Raw genomic sequence first — 20,374 nt, forward strand, 5'->3', positions numbered from 1 at the left:
CCGTTATTTGAAAATGCTGAAAGAATTTTTCTATCCAGAACTACGCCGAAAGAGAATTCCTTTCAACTCTATGTGGTTTCAACAAGACGGGGCAACGTCTCACATAGCCCAGACTGCTATGACAGAGTTGCGACGAAAATTTCCCAATAAACTGATTTCAAGAAACTCCGAATTTCGTTGGCCCCCCAGGTCGCCTGACCTCACTGCACCTGACTTTTTCTTGTGGGGTTTATGTGAACAAGAAGTTTATAAAACAAAGCCAACAAATTTGGATGAACTAAAACAATCCATTCGGGCAACAACTGCGGCTATTCCTGTCGCAACTCTCAAAGCAGCAATGAACAACTTTTTACTAAGATGCCGCACTTGTGTCAACGAGCATGGGGGGCATGGACCATAATGAGACTAGTGAATAATTTTGCTGAGCAAGGAACAGTCGCAAGAAGGCCTTATGATCGAAACCCACCAGTTCGGACGGAGGAAACGATCGCTGCTGTAGCTGCAGCTATACAAAGCAATCCAAGGGTTTCAACAAGAAGCTTATCTGCTCAACTTGGTGTCAGCCGACAGTCTTTGCAAACAATAATGCACAAAGATTTAGACTTATTTCCCTATAAAATTCAAATGGTTAACAAACTGAATGCAGCAGACTTGCCGATTCGCTTGGAATTTTGCCAGAAGATCCTGCAAATGGTGGAAGAAGACCAAAACATGTTAAACTGCCTTTTCATGTCTGATGAGATCGGTTACTGGAGACCGTTATTTGAAAATGCTGAAAGAATTTTTCTATCCAGAACTACGCCGAAAGAGAATTCCTTTCAACTCTATGTGGTTTCAACAAGACGGGGCAACGTCTCACATAGCCCAGACTGCTATGACAGAGTTGCGACGAAAATTTCCCAATAAACTGATTTCAAGAAACTCCGAATTTCGTTGGCCCCCCAGGTCGCCTGACCTCACTGCACCTGACTTTTTCTTGTGGGGTTTATGTGAACAAGAAGTTTATAAAACAAAGCCAACAAATTTGGATGAACTAAAACAATCCATTCGGGCAACAACTGCGGCTATTCCTGTCGCAACTCTCAAAGCAGCAATGAACAACTTTTTACTAAGATGCCGCACTTGTGTCAACGAGCATGGGGGGCATTTAAATTCAATTATTTTTAAAACTAGTTAAGCTACATTTAATAAAATTTAATGACCTTCAACTTGAAAAAAAAATAAATTAATTCCATACACTAAAAAAAACGTTATTTTAGTTTCTTAATGTAGCAAAATTCATCAGCCACCCTGTATAAGTAGTACTCGTATAATAGTATTTGTAAGTGTTTGAGTACGCAGCCGGAGACACTTTGTTAATGACACAACGTAGCCACTTTTTTGCTGCCACAGACGAAAACCATTTTTGTATATGTATGTACGTACAATAGTTCACGTCCTAATTTTTGTTGTACAACAATACATACAGGTGGAGATGATGGACATGGTAGACAATCTGTCAGTCATTGAAAATAATCACTTATACGCCCCGTTGATCGAACATTATGTAATGTTGGCCATATGACACCAAAATGAAATCACAGAAAAATAAAGGTAGTGGGTGCATTTTAGAGCCATGGAATTTGGATTTTACTTTCGAATAATACACAAAAAACTCAAAGAGCATTTGGTGCCTTTATTATCTTCCAACTTTTATGACACCTATCAGCGGTGGTTAAGAAATTTGCATAATGGAGGAGTTGGAGAGGAGAAGAATTTTTTTTTGTAACTTAGCACAAGTCTATCAACCAATTTGTTTTTTCGGGCTCGCCGGAATCCGATTTCTTCTTCGGCGGCGGTACGTAGGGAACGAGAAATGTTGCTCCATTGCTCGCGCATGCCGGTTTGTTGGGCAGTGCTCTCCGAGAGCAGGAGTGAGAGTCGAGTGGCGAATCTTCTGGCTGTCTGTTGTGATTGCAGCTTTTCGATGTCGAACATTCTTTGCGCAGGTAGATGTACGTTTTTTGCTGCACAGAGGCGGGTGCGCAGCTTGGCTGCAACAAGGTAATGATCCGAGTCGATGTTGGGTCCTCGGATCGTGCGTACATCTAATACACTAGAAGCGTGTCTTCCATCTATCACAACATGATCGATCTGGTTTCGCGTTTTTCGATCAGGAGACAGCCAGGCAGCTTGGTGTATCTTTTTATGCTGGAATCTGGTGCTGCAGACTACCATGTTTCGGGCCCCGGCGAAGTCGATCAGCCTCTGTCCGTTACCGGATGTTTCGTTGTGCAGGCTGAATTTTCCGACTGTGGGACCAAAAATTCCCTCCTTGCCCACCCTGGCGTTGAAGTCGCCAAGCACGATTTTTATGTCGTGACGGGGGCAGCGCTCATAGGAACGTTCCAAGCGCTCATAGAAGGAATCTTTGGTCGCATCGTCCTTCTCTTCCATCGGGGCGTGGGCGCAAATTAGCGAGATGTTAGTAAATCGCGCTTTGATGCGGATTATTGCGAGACGCTCGTCCACCGGAGTGAACGACAGTACTTGGCGACGAAGTCTCTCTCCCACAACAAATCCGACACCGAATTTGCGCTCCTTTACATGGCCGCTGTAGTAAACGTCGCAAGGTCCTATGGTTTTCTTACCTTGCCCCGTCCATCGCATCTCTTGGATGGCAGTGATGTCAGCCTTTACTCTCACGAGGACATCGCCCCCCACTTGCGTGGACTTCTACACATGGAACCATCCTCCGCATACAAAGATCAGCCTATGCAATTACAAGCGGAGCATATAGATCATGGCCTAGGGAGACTCTTAATGTGCTGCCACACGTTATTCCGGTATATCTCCATATCAAGAAGATGGCTCTCATGAATGCATTTAGACTAGATGAAGTGAGTCGCTAGAGGGAAACAACTTATGGGCATGCAAGTTTATAACTGCGACAAACTCAATTCATCTCGGAGAGGACTGATTACATCATCCCAACGGTGACATTCCCTAGTTGGGTTATGGATGAATCACCACTCTAAGTAACCAATCAAGAGTCTTGTTATTATGGCTACTCTACACCTAATCTCCATAGTCCAGATTTAGCAATTTCATATTATTATTTATTGGGTATGGAAATAAGTTTCCGCCCTCGTAAAAGAGGTGTCGCTGCTGATACTATTTTTGTGCTCGCTCTAGGGATATACTGATGATTTGAAGATTTATTGTGAGGTCTCGTTCGCAGAAGTTGACATTGCGGAAAGTTATGCTTCATTATTACCTTTTAAAGAAAAGTGCAGCTGAAACGTGAAATATATTGATCCATAGTTACGGTATCACGCTCCATCAAATACAGTTTTTAAAGAGTGGTTTCGACGCTTCCTAAGTGGCAATTTCAACGTGAGTGATAAAGATCGCAAACGGGCAAGGATTCGAAATTCGAAGATACTCCACTACAACAATTATTGGATGAAGACGCATGTCCACCGTCGGTAAACGTTTGCACGCGATGGGCATGGTCCAGAACGCAGATAATTGGGTGCCACATCAATTGAAGGAGAGAAGTATCGGGACTCGTTTGGTGATGTGTGAGATGCTTCTTGAACGGCACAAAAGGCAAGGTTTTCTGCATCGCATCATCACTGGCGATGAAAAATGGATCTATTATGATAATCCTACGCGTGGAAAATGTTGGAGCCTGCCAGGAGAACCATGTCCAGCGAAAAAAATATTCATGCTTCAAAGGCTATGTTGTGCATTTGGTGGGATCCGAAACCATCAGTGGCGATCGTTACCGACTGCAGCTATTGCGTTTCAATCGTGCTCTCAAAAGAAAACGGCCGGTATGGGACGGTAGACATGAAAACTGATTTCGCTGTATGACAGCGCCAGGCCACACGTTGATAAATCGAACCAGAAATATTTTGAGGGACTGAATTGAGAAATCCCGCCCCACGCGCGGTATTCCCCAGACATTGCACCTGCAGACTACCATCTGTTCCGATCAATGCAGTCAGCCCTTGTGGGAAAGCGGTTCACTTCCTACGAGAGCCTCGCCAACTGGCTCAATGAATAGATCAAGTCAAGAGAACTCGAATTTTTCGTCAGAGGAATCCGTATGCTGCCTGAAAGATGGAGCAAAGTTGTTGCTTCCAATGGCACATATTATTTAATTGTTTAAATAATTCGTAACTTTGGCTAAGACAGCACGGAAACTTATTCCCATACCCAATATTTCAAGAAAGATCTGAGAATTGTATTAGGCTTCAAGGAGAAAATATCGAAATGGCAACATAATTTCGTATTTAAGCTCACACCCTTTCCTCCGTGAACTTTCGTAACCATCGGTCCATGAAATTCCAACCCGTCTAACGTAGCTATTTTTTAAACGCAGACTAGTTAATTCATGTAACTTTGCATAACATGGAAAGTAGACCGTGTCAGCTTACATGGAAAAATGGATTATTGTTGTTGCAGCAGCATAAGCAATTCCCATACATGTTTGGGAAATTCTGGATCGTTTTGGCAACATTGGACGACTCTTATGTTATCGTAAATGGTATAGGGTCAATGAACTTTGTAAGAAAAAAGAGGTTGTCTGTAAAGTCGGTTTACTGACGATAGTTTAACGTGACAACGTCATAAGAAAATACTGATGTAAGGGTTGCTATTTTCAAAACAAAATTTTAATTTTATTTGTTTGATAGATATTTTGTATGGACATAGAGGAGGAGGTAAATGGAATTGCAATGGAATAGGTCAAGTTACATTGACGAAACATTTATCCAATTCATGAAAGATATCTTCAATTTCGATTGTGCATCAGACGTTAATAAGTCAACAACACAAAGAGGCACCATCATCGATTTGCCTTTTTCAAGACACTTTACACTCGAAACACTCCCTTTCATTTCCTACTTTTTCTATCATCGTCCTATTCTCAACAGAGAAATGGTTCATTACCATGCACACAGGAAGAAGGCATATGGTAATGAACCATTTCTCTGTTGTATATGTAAATACAAATATATGAATTTATATACAAATGCGCATATACATACATATACATACATATATATCCTCACTCAAGTAGGACAGAGCCAGATGTCGAACGTTGCCGAACGCGGGGGCCGATTGTGCTCTTTGTTCGTTCCGCGTCTCGCTTGCAGTTCAAGCACATTAGCTTACATTTGCTTGCGTACGGAATAGATTCGTATATTTGATATGTCCATATGACTTGTATGCATCTTTACATATAGATTTGTTCTTTTTGAAAATTGCGCGAAATTGTATATGTATTTGCATGTTTATATACATATATTAGTATACAACATATCTTATAAGGTATATGGTAAATATTACCATACATTTTTTCCTTCATATATGTATAATAAAAAAATTAATAATAATTAATAACATTAAAACAACAGGTATTATTAATAAACTTGGTTTTATTTTAAATTCTTCAAGTAAATCAAATTAATAATAATCAATAAGAAGGCATATGCAAATACAAGTACGTGAATTTATATATGTACATATGCGCATATACATACATATATACGCTCACTTAAATAGGAAAGAGCAAGATGTCGAACGTTGCCTTTCGTTTGCTTTGTTTGCTTTGTCGTTCGTTCCGCGCTTTCGCTTGCAGTTCATTCAAGGTAACGGCAATGAGCAAGGTAACGACAAATGAGCAAGGCAACGACAAATGAGCAAGGTAACGATAAATGAGCAAGGTAACGACACATTTTTTCGTGCGTGCAGCCTGTTAAATCGAATTATAAGATCCGACTGAAAAAGTCGAAGATATGGCGAAAAATCTAGAAAGGCGAACTAATTTGCCTTCGCATCGAAAAACTTTCTTAGCAGAATTTTAACGATTTTCAGTGCGCAGGTACTAAGATCAGATGGGTAAGTACTAGAACGGGTTGATTGAAACCTATGAACTTTGAAACAAAGTAACTGCCATCTGAAGACAAAAATATCGGTATACCTTACTCTAAGAGCTGAAAGTAAATGCCGAAGTTATGTTGAAAAATGTAAACCAAACCCTAAGTTGGGTCAAAAAGAAGCCTTTTTTTCTCGAAATTGCCTTGCGAAATACTTACAACTCAGAGGTGTACGCCGAGCATTTTTTTGGTCCTGTTTAATGGCAATATTGTCAACTCGCTCACCCTATGCAGCATATGGAGGTTCTCGGAATAATTCGGGCTGAGAAAGTTTAGTACAATAAAGGAGACATACCCAGTTTTTGAGCTTGAAAGCGAAAACAGATAATTGCCGAAACCCAAACTTTTATGGGTTCACAATACATTCGCTTGTTGCAAACATTGAGTCGGACATAACTGCATTGAAGTGATGGTTCTGGCAACATTCAACATGCGGTTGGTTGAGCAACAAATTTCAGCTCTTGAATAATTGTTATCAAACACCCGAAAATCATTTTTGCTCATTGTCTTCATTTCGGACCAATAAACATCCTCAAACTGTAATAGTCTCGAGATGCAAGTTAATTTGTGAATTGTGTTTACTTGAATAGATTAGGTTATCTTACGGTAGTTGCCACGCTCCTTGAGAACGTACATTGGCCCACTCATGCCTGGAGCCCCATTATGATACCACTTGTTTGGACAAAACACTCCTCCTTTGATTGCCGATGAGATACTCGTAATCCAATATAAGGAGATGAATCGTAAAAATAAAGCAACTATATATTTTTGATGGCCAGCTGTTGAGAAAATGCGATCATTGGGAACATTAAGAAATTGAGGTAATAGATGAATTGAGTGACGTAAGAGTCTGCGTGAATAAATCCGTACTACTAACACAAAGTCTAATGCAAAGAGGAATTGAATTTTATTGCATCGGACTAGCGAGAGGAGGTAATGGAGGTAAAGGAGGTAATGTAAGAGATGCAAGTTTGGCCCAACTACAGCAGAACGAAAACAAAAGATCAATTAAACAGGCAAAGACGATTTATTTAGAATTGTAGCAACTAATGGAGCGGCCGAATAAAACATTATTTCGCAGTGATTTTGGTCGAGCTCAACAAAGCGCGTCAGTCATTTATTTCACGGGCTAACCGACGCCAAGTGGATTCGAGTATTTCACTACTTAGTATTTCCAACGCAGTGGAAGCCTGTTTTTGTTCATTCTTACAATAACAAACCAACATCGATGGTTCTCACAATATCGTGGGATAACGTTGGTGCTGACGTTGCCACCAAGCAGCTGCAACCAACAAAGTAACCGGTAATATTTCAATATAAAAACCAATTGTAATAGTGGGAGTTCAGTTAGTAAGCCAACGGTCTCAAACGAGAATAAACTTTAAATATTAAAAAACGTGTTTCACTAATTTACATATACAGCTCATTGCTCCATCGCCTAGGATAATCGCAGTGGCCAACGCACAATAATCAAAAAATTCTCCACAGAATCTTTCTCCCGCACACTCGAAGGGCCGTCGCGTCAGGTGTTGTTATCTTCCATGCTTTTGCACCATATAATATGACCGCCATGATGAGGCACCTATAGAGAGAAATTTAGTGTCGAATTGCCTACTCAGTCCCAAGTAACACTTGTAGGTAAGATAGATTCTCTGTTGGAATTCAAAACTGACGGGTTGCCATTATTAATGCTGGTTTCCAAGTTGACGAAGTCCCTTACGTTTTCAAATTTATTACTGGAAGCAGTGAAGAGTCTGCTAAGACATGAACGCGCTAACTTTTAGCGTGATGGTAGGAATTTTTTCGTTTTACTCTCGTTCATCTCCAGAGCCACTCGCTTCGTTTCTCTATATAGACTGGAAAAGGCAGAACAAACACTCAATATCATCGGCATGCGGCTTTAATTGCGCGGTCTTGTAAACGATTGCAGTATTGCCGCTCTCACTATCTTTTTCCTCCTCAAGTTAAGGAATACCGTGGCTACAATCACCAGCTGGGCATAAAAGGTCATCAAGGTCATTGGGCACACTACAGCTACAAAATTACGATTATAATCACTATATCAAGGAAATCGCTCTTCACTTCCTATACGAATACCAGGGCCTCGCATACAGAACACGGAAACGATATGTGGTATGGCAGTTAACAGACTTATCCGGTTTCACATGACATGATCTTAGTAATCTTATTAAAGAACCAAAATGGTTTGGCACATTTGTCTTAGATAGAATGGCAGATATTATCCACAGGAAGTGTAATAAACTGGCTACACCATACGCCAACACGGCTTCAGCCAACCAACTTTAATTCTATAAGTAAATTATTTGTAAAAAAAACACCCGCTATTTACATGTATCAATGAATTTTGTTTCAGTAATTACTGTTGTAACTGCCACTTTACGATTCGGAAGTGCGCAGATTCGCATTTCTGCCATGAAAAAGCTTCTCATAAAAAACCATCTGCTGTTCGGAGTCGGCTTAAAACTGTGGGTTCCTCCAACAGCATGCCGGAGATAGGAGGAAGAACTCGACAAAACACCAACTAGGGTGTAAGGGCTAATTATATACATATTGCGTATATAAAATTACAAATATACCTACTCGTATTTAGCGTTAGAATTGCCAGTGGATAAACGTACATTAGTTTACTGCCTTCCTAATTGTGGTCAAATATAATAAAATGAGCCAGACACAGTAATAAAGATTTGATTTCGTTCTTGTTACAAAAATGTCTCATGTAATTTTCTTTTACAAAAATAAAATGATTTCTTAATTAGTACTTTTAATCTAAATTTAATGCGAATGCTTTCACGCTCAAGTTTCTTTCTTAATAGTGTTTTGTTTTGACGGTTGTCACACCATCGAAGTGTCTCTTAATGACAAATATTACGTAGAAAATCCTCATTTTACTTAAGGGACGTCTAGAGCTCGAAAATTTAGGGTATTTTTAAGGATTCTTTTTACAATAAAAACAATGAAAAACGATATTCAAATTTTTGAAGCCTTTTATTTAACTTCTTTTACATACAAAAATGGAAAGAAAAAAAAAAATTTTTTAATTTTAATAATATAATTTAAAAAATGTCGCTGAAAATGGCCCTCCCCTCCAGTTTAGCTCTTCTATTTATCTGAAACACAAAAACCCAAAAAAAAATTATTAATCAGTATGACTGTAGCTTTGTCCCGATTTTTTTTTTTTATATTATTTCTAAAAAATTGACAAAATGACGCGGTTTTGAATTTGGCACTAGGTTTTTTCAGATTTTTAATCAAAAAATACAAAATAATTCAAATAATAATGTGACGGACGATAGCCACAGATGTTGTGAACAACTTATTAAAATTTCAGGCGACTCGGTTCAATATTTTTTTTGTTTTGGCAGCACCAGGCCGTAGTTTTGAAATAATTGAGTTTAGGGTTTAGAGAGTGGATATTTTTCATTGAACCGGTATAAGGACAAACTATTCCTCAATTATTCCAATCGTGGTCATATGCTGACCCCACGGGTAGTATTCTGTAATAATACCGACCATCAACCGAACGTCTTTCCTTCCAAGTTTTAGTAGAAAATTTTACAGTCTTGTCACAAAACTCTTTGCAGTTCTGCAGCGTTCTAGACCGAACCATCGCACTTTATGTAAATTGCATACATAATCGCTGATCCAATTCATGATTTCTGCTGAACTGATTCCGATTATTAGCCCTGGTCACTGTGGGGGAACCGGTGATCCGACAGAATTAAGCTTCTTCTTACATTCTTGAACAATTTTCGAGGTTTGCTTCGCGTTCTCCAGGGCCTTCAGTGCAGCCTGACTGTCACTGAAGACACCAATCTGTTTCCCGCTCCATCTCCTCTCATTTACCCATTCGGCTACTTTGCGCATGACAAAAAAAAACGGTTGCCATTTCCCCCATAGCAAAGTGACACTTATTACTATCGTTCAAGTACTATCCGGCTCCAGACCCTATTTCATTGTTGGACCCTTCGGTAAAGAAAATATCCGCCAAACCTTTCTGAATACATTCTGGATTGCTTCCAAACCTAGTCCCTCATTCAGTTCCGTTGTCAGAAAGGAGAGTGATGGATATATGTCTGAACCCAATCGAATACTTGCTTTAGTAAGCTCGTCAATCCCTTTCATTTCCCTCCATTTCCTTGCTGACTCATCCATTTTGGATCTATTTAGTCCTGCCATAAGTTCTGTTACAAATAAAGTCCGTTACAGATATGGAATTACAAAACTTTTTTTAATGAGGTTTTTTGTTTTTTCTTTTTTGTAGGGACAGACTAGCAAGTACTAAAAGCACTCAGTTCATATTACTGCACTCGAGTCCCCTTTTTAATTCTCTTTAAATCTACTCGACCTCCGAAGAAATCTAGTAGATCTTGTGATGGCAAGAAGCCAAGATGGTCGCTTCTTAACACATCTGTGCCAAAGACATCAAGTCTGATTCGAGCGAAGGCCGGGCAAAGTTCCCTGTCTGAGATGCCTACCTTTTCCATGTGTTTTGCTCATAGAAAATGGCCCGTCATCAGTCCAACCAGTTACCTACAGTCCCCTCTGCTTAGTGACAGGAGCAACTGCGACAGTCGGTCTGACATGACAGGTAACACCAGTTTTGTCCATCAGCAGTATCTCTCAACCTGCCAAGCTCGCTAGTAGATTAGAGTAACCCGTTTGCTAACCGTGGCTTTGATGGGTGCAGAAGGGAGTGTCAGAACGTACAGTACTCAACTACCCTTGAAGTGGTTGAAGGGCTGTCTAAGACGAAGAGTGCAGCTTTGCTGTCGCTGTAGATACATACAGATCTGCCTTTCCATTTGCTTTCCACAACAAAGTTCATTGCTTCTTGAACAACATACACCTCCGCTTGAAACAGAGATATATGCATTCCAAGAGCAAAGAGCTGTTTTGTTCCGCTTGATTCCACGTAGACATCAGAGCCGGAACCTGTAGCTTTAGTCCAAAGGATTCAGACTTGGACCTCCAGACGGCTGCATCTAGGAACCCAGGGATATTGTTTTTAGACATTCCTGGGTGGTTTTTGCTGGGCATGGGCTGGAGTGGAATCTTGCTGGAAGATCCAACGCTTTCTATTGAAGAGAGTACTGCCCAACTGCCTCACTACGCCTTTTAAGACATCCTCCTAGTACACTTTTGCCCCGGTCTTAATCCTCTTTTCGCCTTTACAAGACACTTCTCACCAAACCATTACAGAGGCTGGATGGTGGCCACGCTGAAACCTTGGAACAGCATTTTTTGTATATTTAGAAGTTTTAGCATAGGTTTTGTCAATTTGCTTATTAAAAGCTTCTTCAACAGTGAAAGTGCTCTCATCTATGAAAGGAATATTTTCATGGCCATTGACCGCGTGCCGCTGAAGAAGCTGCCTACATCTTTCGAGTCTAAGAGTTGTCAAAAGATGACCAGTTGAGTGACGAAAGGTTTTCATGGGGAGATCACCTCTCATTAATCTCGACATGGATCTGGTCGAGACATTCAATTCCCTGGACATGATTTTCTGCTTTCTAAGGGGATTTCTGCACTGGTTCGTACCACCCGAGGACGACCATTTCTCTTTCTGTTTGTCTGTCTGTCACTTCAGACGTTTGGGAAAAACGATTGATCGTACGGTAACTAAATATTCTGCAAATATTAAGTTTTTTCAGCAATGCGATTTTCTTTAGCTCCCAACTCCATTGTTAAGAAGCGAAATTTGCACCGAAACTGAGTATAATTTATTATGATTAAAATGTGTCATAGAATTTATGGCTGGTCTAAGTACATTATTGCATGCATTCCGAGTCATAGTCATTGCAGCCATTATTGCTTTAATAGCAGCTTGACTATCACTGAAGATGTTTGTGCGAGTGTCGAGTGCAGTAAATTCAAAAAATAGCATTCAGATCCAACATAATTACAATATTATTGAGATGGACGCCAATTTTTAAATGTTAAGACTAAATTTCTACCCGTCCCACTCCCGTTATCAACTATAAATCTAGCATAGGCTATGAGTTTAATTGATTGTAATTGCCAAATGCCAGCCCAAATTAGGTTTTACTAAAATGTGCGCGCGTATAAAAAGTTCGATTCGGGCGAATTATCCACTTCCTTACTTATTTCTCTTCTCTAGCATAAGCAAAAATATTAAATTCGTAGAATTATAACTTCATAAAATTGCCAACGCATTCAACAAAAATTAGTGAATTCGCGTGAAGCGTCTATTAATAAATGGTTAAGCAAGAGAGCAGTTTGTGCTCGTATTACTATCGTACATCGCTTTGAAATATCTAAGAAAAATTCCCCGTATTTAGCTGAGAAAGCTTTTTGTTCTAAAAGCTCTTTCTTTCCGGTATGTTTACATTCCTTTATGTGCCTGCATGCATGAGTGTCTGTATAGGAGTTACGAAGCATTTTTTATAATATTGAAATCTCTAATTATTTTAACGCTATAACAGACGTGATATACATACATACGAACCCCCAGCTAATAGTATGTTCGATGAAAACTTTGTATTCTTTTCATTTACAAGTTAATAACAAAGCCGTGCATACTCATACACAAGCATTGTTTGCGCTTATAATTATATACACACTAAAGTTAGCTTTAACCGGGAGGCTCTGCTACACAATACAAATTGAAAGGTATGGGCTGTAAATACCACTTAGAGCCACCTCTCGAACCAAACGTTATTTTACACTCAATTAATGTGTAGGAGTATAAATAATTGACGCATACATGCTTTGTTAGACGTTTGGCCGAGCTCTTCCTCCTATTTGTGGTGATGTTGTTCCACAAATGGAGGGACCTACAGTTTCAAACCTACTCTGAACGGCTGATATTTTCAAGGCAGAAATACACTCAGAGGGGTGGCCGCTATTAGAAAAAACTTTTTCTTCATTTTGGTGTTTCACGGAGGCTTAGACCCACATCTTCGGAATGGTACTTCAATCCATTCAGCTACGGCGTCCGAACACTTTAAAAGGCCCAAGCAATAAACCAGCAGTGATTTTTAAAAATCCAGTTTCTTTATTAATAAAACAAAACAAAGCATTTACGTTTCAATCACATTAATTTCAGCTCATATCATACGAGGTGCCAGAAAATTAATCATCCAATTTTGTTTTTGAATAACTATTTTCTGAAATAAAAAAATGATTTTGGGCTATGGAAATCTTTATTCTGACCTTCAGGCACTCCATTACTTGTTTGTTTGTATGCTGCAGCTGTCTAGTTCGCAAGTGCCAAATATGATTGACGCATGACGCCATTTGCAAAAATTATAAATCTTCAGATGCGGTGAGAAATTTTGCCCCACCTTGTATTTTAATAAAAAATGCTCTGAGAACAATTAAAAAAGAAGAATGCTTGGGATGCAGTTCATAGGGAAATGTTGGCTTCCAGATTCCTCTGAGCTGTATCAAAAAAGTAGCTACAATGGAAGCGGATGAAAATATGCGTAAAACAGGCAATTGTGGTTCTTAGAAAGCTGACTATGGGAACGGGAAGTGTTGATGGAATTGATGCACTCGAAGGTTTGTCATTGTCAGCCGAGGGGCGAGTGCTATTTGAAAACACTTTTTCTTCATTTTGGTGTTTCACCAAGATGCGAACCTATGTTCTCTCTAAATTCCGAATAGTAGTCACGCACCAACCTCTTCGGCTACGGCGGCCGCCAATTTGATATTAGTATTAAAAAAAGTTACAAAAACTAAAAGTTTATGCACTTTTTCTACAAAAAAAATTTAAAGGGATGTGCGGCCAAAGTTCGGTTACTTATTGGTCGAAGCCAAAACGAAATTGAACTGAAATTTTGTGGCCGAACATGACCGAAACCGAAGCCAAAGTTCAGAGATCTCTACTTATTACTTTAAACACTTAAGGAAGTACTAAATTCGGTGCGGATTGAAATTTACATACATCTATAATGTACCACCGCACATTTAACTAAAATTAGATTTGAGCTGGCTGCTAATTTTTGGAACAAACAAGCTCATAGACTATGCTAAATGAGTGCCCATGGCATCTGAGTAACTGCTCTGCGCTTACAGACTGGCAGAAATTTAATCTTAAAATATAAAAAGCGGACTTAATTTTTATCTGGTTTTATCTGGTCTAAATAATATAATATTTAAGTGATATAAAAATGAGGTGGTTCAAAGTTTTACTCGCATCGTATTTATTTTTTTCATCAATAGTACCAAATTTGGATGGTGCTTCACTTTTTAACAGGGATATCGCAATTTCTCCCTTTCTGAAAATTGCAGAAAGATATGGGATATGGGTGGATTTATTGACCAAGTTCGTCGATTTTCATCACCAACCTATCATTGGATAAAAAGTAATGTACCAAGTTTCATTGAAATATGTTAATTTTTGCTGGTGTTATCACGGACGGTCAGATGGACGGATGGACAGACACGGCTAAATCGACTTCTCTCATTATTCTGAGTATTTTGTATACATATGACTGTATCTATTTTGATTCCTTTATGCTGAACGAAATTATAACCCCCTTGTCCGCAAATGCGCGGCTATAAAAATAATTGTAAATATACTGCCATACTCGTATTATATAATCTGTAGTGTGAAAACCTTGCTCAGATACTATGTAGAATGCTGGATCCTATAATTTCAAACTACAGTCGAACCTCAATAAGTCGAACTTCGATATCTCGAATATTTGATATCTCGAATCAGATTGCTTGGCAATGGCGTTTAGAGTGAGAATTGTGTGTTATTTTTACTTGATAACTCGAACTTCTATTACTCGAATATCTTGATAACTCGAACAGAATATTTGGCGCCAGCTTTGATAAGCCGAATTTCCGCGTGAATCCTTTTATTACGTGTTGCTTATTTTTTAGCAAACAGATGTCAGCAGTTGGGTCGCTGCACACGTATTTTATTAGTAGTTCTTACGCGAAAATAAACTCTGTTGACATGTCATCAAAACGTTGTTTAAAAACTTTATCTATTGATGAAAAATTTAAACTAATAAAGGAAGTAGAAATGGGTGCGCGAAAAAAAGATGTAGCTGTAAAGTATGCTATTCCGACAAATAGAGTGTCAACTATTTTAAAAAATAAACAAACGGTTATTACTGCAATCGAAAGTGATGGTGCAAGTGGGAGTTCAAAGAGACTAAAAAAGCCAACATACGTAAATGTGGGCAAAGCAGTTTTAGAATGGTTTAAATGGGCAAGATCACGGAATTTGCCTATATCCGGAGGATTCCTTAAAGAAAAAGCATTGGAATTTAGTAAAAAATTAGAACAACCGAATTTCAAGGCAAGCACTGATTGACTCGATAATTGGAAACGAAGGTATGTACATTCATAAAATAAATGTGCACGCTGGCACCTAAAGTTATTTTTTTTTTCTAAGATCTGGTATATGTCATAAAAAGGCGTGTGGTGAGAGTAATGATGTAAGCGAAGAAGACTGTATGAAATGCCAACGTGATGTTTTACCTCATTTATTAGAAAGTTATCAGACGAGACGGGCTTATTCTTTAAATGTCTTCGAGATAACACCTTAACTTTTAAAAACCAGAAATGCTATGGAGGAAAGCACAGTAAACAGAGAGTTACGATAATGATTGCCGCAAACATGGATGGATCAGAAAAATTGAAATTACTCTTGATAGGTAAAAGTAATCAACCCCGCTGTTTTAGAGGTGTTAAATGGTTACCTCTCGACTATAAAGCAAATTCAAAGGCGTGGATGACGGGAGCCTTTTTTGAAGAATGGCTTCTTAACTTAGACAAACAATTTGGAAAAGCCGGAAGAAATATTCCACTTTTTATTGACAACTGCCCAGCCCATCCTAAAGACATCCAACAGAGATTAAAGTTTATCAAACTTCCATTTTTTCCCCCGAATATGACATCCAAATTACAACCACTCGATCAAGGTGTCACACAAAATTTAAAATGTCATTATCGTCGCAGAATTTTAAAAAATACTATAAAATGCTTTGAAGTAAACAAAAATCTTAACATTACATTAATGGACTGTGTTGATGAAATAACTAATGCATGGAATATCGATGTTAAGCCGGAAATCATCTCTAATTGCTTTAGAAAAGCCGGCTTCGGTCAATATTCTGAATGGGAGGAAGAAGATGGCATTCCTTTGGTTTTCATAAGCGAACGCATAAAAGAAAGGAGTGAGGAAGAAATTCAACTGCAGAATGAATATGAAGCTTGGCAAAATATCAAAGGTACATAAGGTGTCACCTTTAATGATTTTATGCATGTGGATGACGATATTGTTGCTTCAGAGTTTCCCACAGATGAAGATATTGTGGAGCTATTGGGATCTAAATCCGAGTTTGATCATGATAGCGAAAGTGATATAGAAAATGATTTGCAAGATGATATGCTGCAACCAGTTTCAAACGAGCTAGTTGCAAATTCGTTCAAGATTTTGCGGTCATATTTAAAAACCAATGAACATACAACCGATTCTCTGTACAATGGTTTAAATAATATTGAAGCTTTTTTTGAAGATCATAATAAAAATCCTCTTGTCAATCCCAAATAACTGACTTTTTTACTTTAAACGAATGAAAGCTATACATCTATTCATACAGTGTTCTTAATTATGTATATATAATTTTAAAATATACACATACAATATTATATAGCAACTATACATAATTTGAAGCATGTACTGTTTTATCAATAAAATTGTTTGCTAACCCTTGATTTTTATGGATTGTTTTATTTTTCTATCAGGTTTTATTTTGTTTATGGATTTTTATGTATGTATGTACATATGTATATTATATTTGATAACTCGAAATCTTGATAGCTCGACTTTTTTTTGTGGCATGTCATAGTTCGAGTTATCGAAGTTCGACTGTATTCACACATAAATTTAAATAGTCGCAACAAGGTTAGAGGTTAATTTATGGACGCCACGGCGTATGAGTGTTTTTAAATGAATCAGTCTGCAATTAATCATCATCTTAATCGGGATTAACGACTTAATTCCGATTTACAACAGGGCTTAATTCTTATAATTTAAGTGGAAAACAAAAAAAAACTTTTTATAATTAATACAAAAAATATATACAAAAAACATGTACTCATTTCTGGCACTTACTTCACACTTTTGCTACAAGCATTACAAGGACTTCTTATTGCATAGCTCCTCTAATCGCATACCCCACTGCTGTACTTTGCAGTTTGTCACTCATACGCCGTGACTCCGCTGTAAGAATACTGCTAACGGCACGCATAGCAACGCTCCTAGCAAGCGCCCTATAAAATTATTGATCCAGCGGGAGCAACTAGCGAAAATGTGATATTTCGTTGCAGCAACTCATATAAAAATAAAAAAGCATTTAAAAATAAGATATAAATAATAAAATTAAGTGTGAAATTTGAATAGATAAAAAATAAAAAAATATGAGTCTAACAAAAATCTACCTCCGTTATTACCCACCAGGTAGGTATTATTATATTTGTTTCACTATTTAAAAATTTTCACACGAAGTTCCGCATTTTAGGTTTAGCACTTAATTGCCGCACTGCCGACGGTCAGGAAATGCTGCATCACATCGATTTGTTGGATTTGAAAGCAAAGTGCGTAATTTTTACTTACTATCATACAAATAAAATAAAAATAGTTTTTGTTCATTGTAGCACTCAAATGGAAAGGGTACTCAATAGCCTCACAATTGACCCAGAAAGCTCACAACAAGCGAATAGACAATGCTGCAATAAAGCAACGCTCGATTGTGCAACTAACACCAGCGCCAACTGCATCAATACAGAAGAAATTAAGTCCGCAACATTTAAACAGCCTCTGGCCACTAATCGCAGCACAACTGATATGCTTTTTCTGCAACAAATAATCAACAATTATACAGATCCTCTGCGGCAGGTTATCAGAAAGTTGCAACGAAAATTGTTAGAACCCACACAGAAGAAATTCTATTTGCATCGGCGTGTGGGCCACCTGTTGCCATTGACCAACATTTGTTTCGATAGGAGTGGCACGCGTTGCTTGACTGGCAGTTATGACCGCACGTGTCGTATAATCAATACACAGGATGCAGGCGAAGAGCAGCTGTTGAAAGGGCATGATAATGTGGTTTTCTCAGTGGCCTTCAACCAGCCAAAATGGTATTTTTACTCAACTGAAATGCGTCGCACTCCTTCAATTACTACCGCTATTTTTATTCTCTAGCGACAAAATAGTAACCGGCTCCTTTGATGGCACCGCTAGAGTGTGGAGCACTTCAGATGGACAATCGCTGTGTACGCTCCATGGACACACAGCCGAACTAGTGATGGCCGAATTTGATCCCATAAAATCAACAACGGTAGCTACCGCCTCTATAGATGGCAGCGCGCGTTTATTCGACATAGAGACAGCTTTGGAGCTGCAGGTGCTTAGCCATCACGGTGCCGAAGTGATTGTAAGTCGCTTCAGTCGTTGTGGCAATATGTTGCTTACAGCTTCCTTCGATGGTACTGCAGCAATTTGGGATATACGAAATGCATGGTAAGTTCGTGTTGAGCAACTCGAAGCCATCTCTTTCAAATACCTTTTCTAGCCTTACGTCTCAATTGCGTGGTCACACCGCTGAGTTAAGCAACTGTGTTTGGAATTTTTCGTGTAATCGCATTGCTACCTCTTCGCTGGATAGCACAGCTCAGTTGTGGGACATACGACGTCTGGATGAGCCACTGCAAAACTTAACTGGGCATCGTGAGGAGGTGCTTGATGTTTGCTTTGATTCGACTGGCTGCCGATTGGCCACTTGCAGCAGCGACTGTACGGCGCGCATATGGGATTTGCGTGGCGACTTCGAGCTGCTGTCCGTTATGGAGGGGCATAGTGACGAGGTGTCAAAGGTAGCGAATATAGCTATTTTATGTGTACTATTTACGAGCACTTTGCTGCATTCCGTTGCTCTCAGGTTTGCTTCAGCCCTTCTGGCGCTCTTCTGATGACCGCCTCTGCTGATCACACTGCGCGCTTGTGGCTTACTGAGACTGGTCAGTGCTCGCAAGTTCTGAGCGGTCATGACTCAGAAGTATTTTCTTGTGCCTTCAGCTACGCGGGCGATATTATTGTAACGGCTTCGAAGGACAACACTTGTAGGTTGTGGAGATGATATGACTGGTATACCGTTGGATTCAGTGATGCAGATTAAAATAAGTTTTAGACATAAAAGTACGCATAAGAGTTAGCTTATAAGGTCACGATTCCCCATTGTTACAAATAAAAGTATTAAGTGAATAGGACAAATTAACTAAAAACAGTCGGCTAATGGGGGCTTTGAGTAATAGAAGTCTACTATACATCAGAACTAGCGAGCTTTCCACAGGAAGTTATGCGAAATCTTCAGTAGTAGAATTAAGTGAAATATCGAATAAATTCGTTCAATTGCAGTGGATGAAGCGACAAAAGTAATCATCCTGAATATAGAGAACGGAGAGTATCAAAATAATTGCAGTTCTTGAAAAGCCAATTTACTTTACGGTAGCATGCAGCCATGGCCTAACTTGATAGAAAAATGAACTCATATTAGCCAGCCGCCGTAGCCGAATGGGTTGGTGCGTGACTACCATTCGGAATTCAGAGAGAATGTATTTTGGAATCTCGGTGAAACACCAAAATTAAGAAAACGTTTTTTCTAATAGCGGTCGCCCCTCGGCAGGCAATGACAAACCTTCGAGTGTATTTCTGCCATGAAAAAGCTCCTCATAAAAATAACTGCCGTTGGAAGTCGGCTTGAAACTATCTGTGTACGAGTCGGGCTGCCACGCGTCTTATGCCCAATTGATGACATGTTGCGAATTGATTCGTGAGACACGCTAAGGTGAAAATCGCAGAGCACACCTACGGTTGGCTGATATAATTAAATGCCAAAAACAAGCTAATTGACAGATCACGCTCAAACTCCTCGACTACTACCACTACTCCTCGGCAGTACCAATTATTTTTATTGTTATAAAGCAAGTGAAATCATTTATTGTTTATTCATTTATGAATAAATATGAATTCTGGAAAAAACTACATCAACAGTTTTTTTCAATTACTGTATACCTTCTGGGAAATAAGAAAATATGCTGCTGTAAGTAGACTTATATTAGGTCCATTACTGTATACTGACTCACAGCTTATTTGATGCAGGTAATACATACTTTTTTTAGAAAAAAGAAATGACTCGATGTTTATTAAATTGAATAAAAAAATGTATACGACTCGCAATGAGATTTGTATGTACTGTTCACCACTGCCGAAAGAATAACAAAAACAAAGCTTGCTGAAAAAATATAGAAACAAATAGTTTTCTCATCAAAATATGTTCACAGTTTAAATGAACTGTGTATTTTATATTTTCTCAGAGAATGTAATAACGGTGAAAAGGGTTTTTTCTGTTTAGCTTAGCGTCTTAAGTCATTCTCAAAAAATG

The 20,374-nt window shown here is 38.8% G+C and overlaps 1 protein-coding gene across 1 annotated transcript; it reads left to right on the forward strand.

Moving 5' to 3' along the window:
- Positions 1-17,351: 17,351 nt before the first annotated feature.
- Positions 17,352-19,069, forward strand: LOC129237241 (dynein assembly factor with WDR repeat domains 1). Its single transcript, XM_054871837.1, has 6 exons — positions 17,352-17,391; positions 17,453-17,528; positions 17,589-18,071; positions 18,136-18,453; positions 18,506-18,806; positions 18,872-19,069. The coding sequence occupies exons 1-6, from the start codon at positions 17,352-17,354 to the stop codon at positions 19,067-19,069; spliced, it is 1,416 nt and encodes a 471-aa protein (XP_054727812.1).
- Positions 19,070-20,374: the final 1,305 nt, after the last annotated feature.

The sequence above is a fragment of the Anastrepha obliqua genome, chromosome 1, assembly GCF_027943255.1.
Source record: "Anastrepha obliqua isolate idAnaObli1 chromosome 1, idAnaObli1_1.0, whole genome shotgun sequence".
NCBI classification, from domain to species: Eukaryota; Metazoa; Arthropoda; class Insecta; order Diptera; family Tephritidae; genus Anastrepha; species Anastrepha obliqua.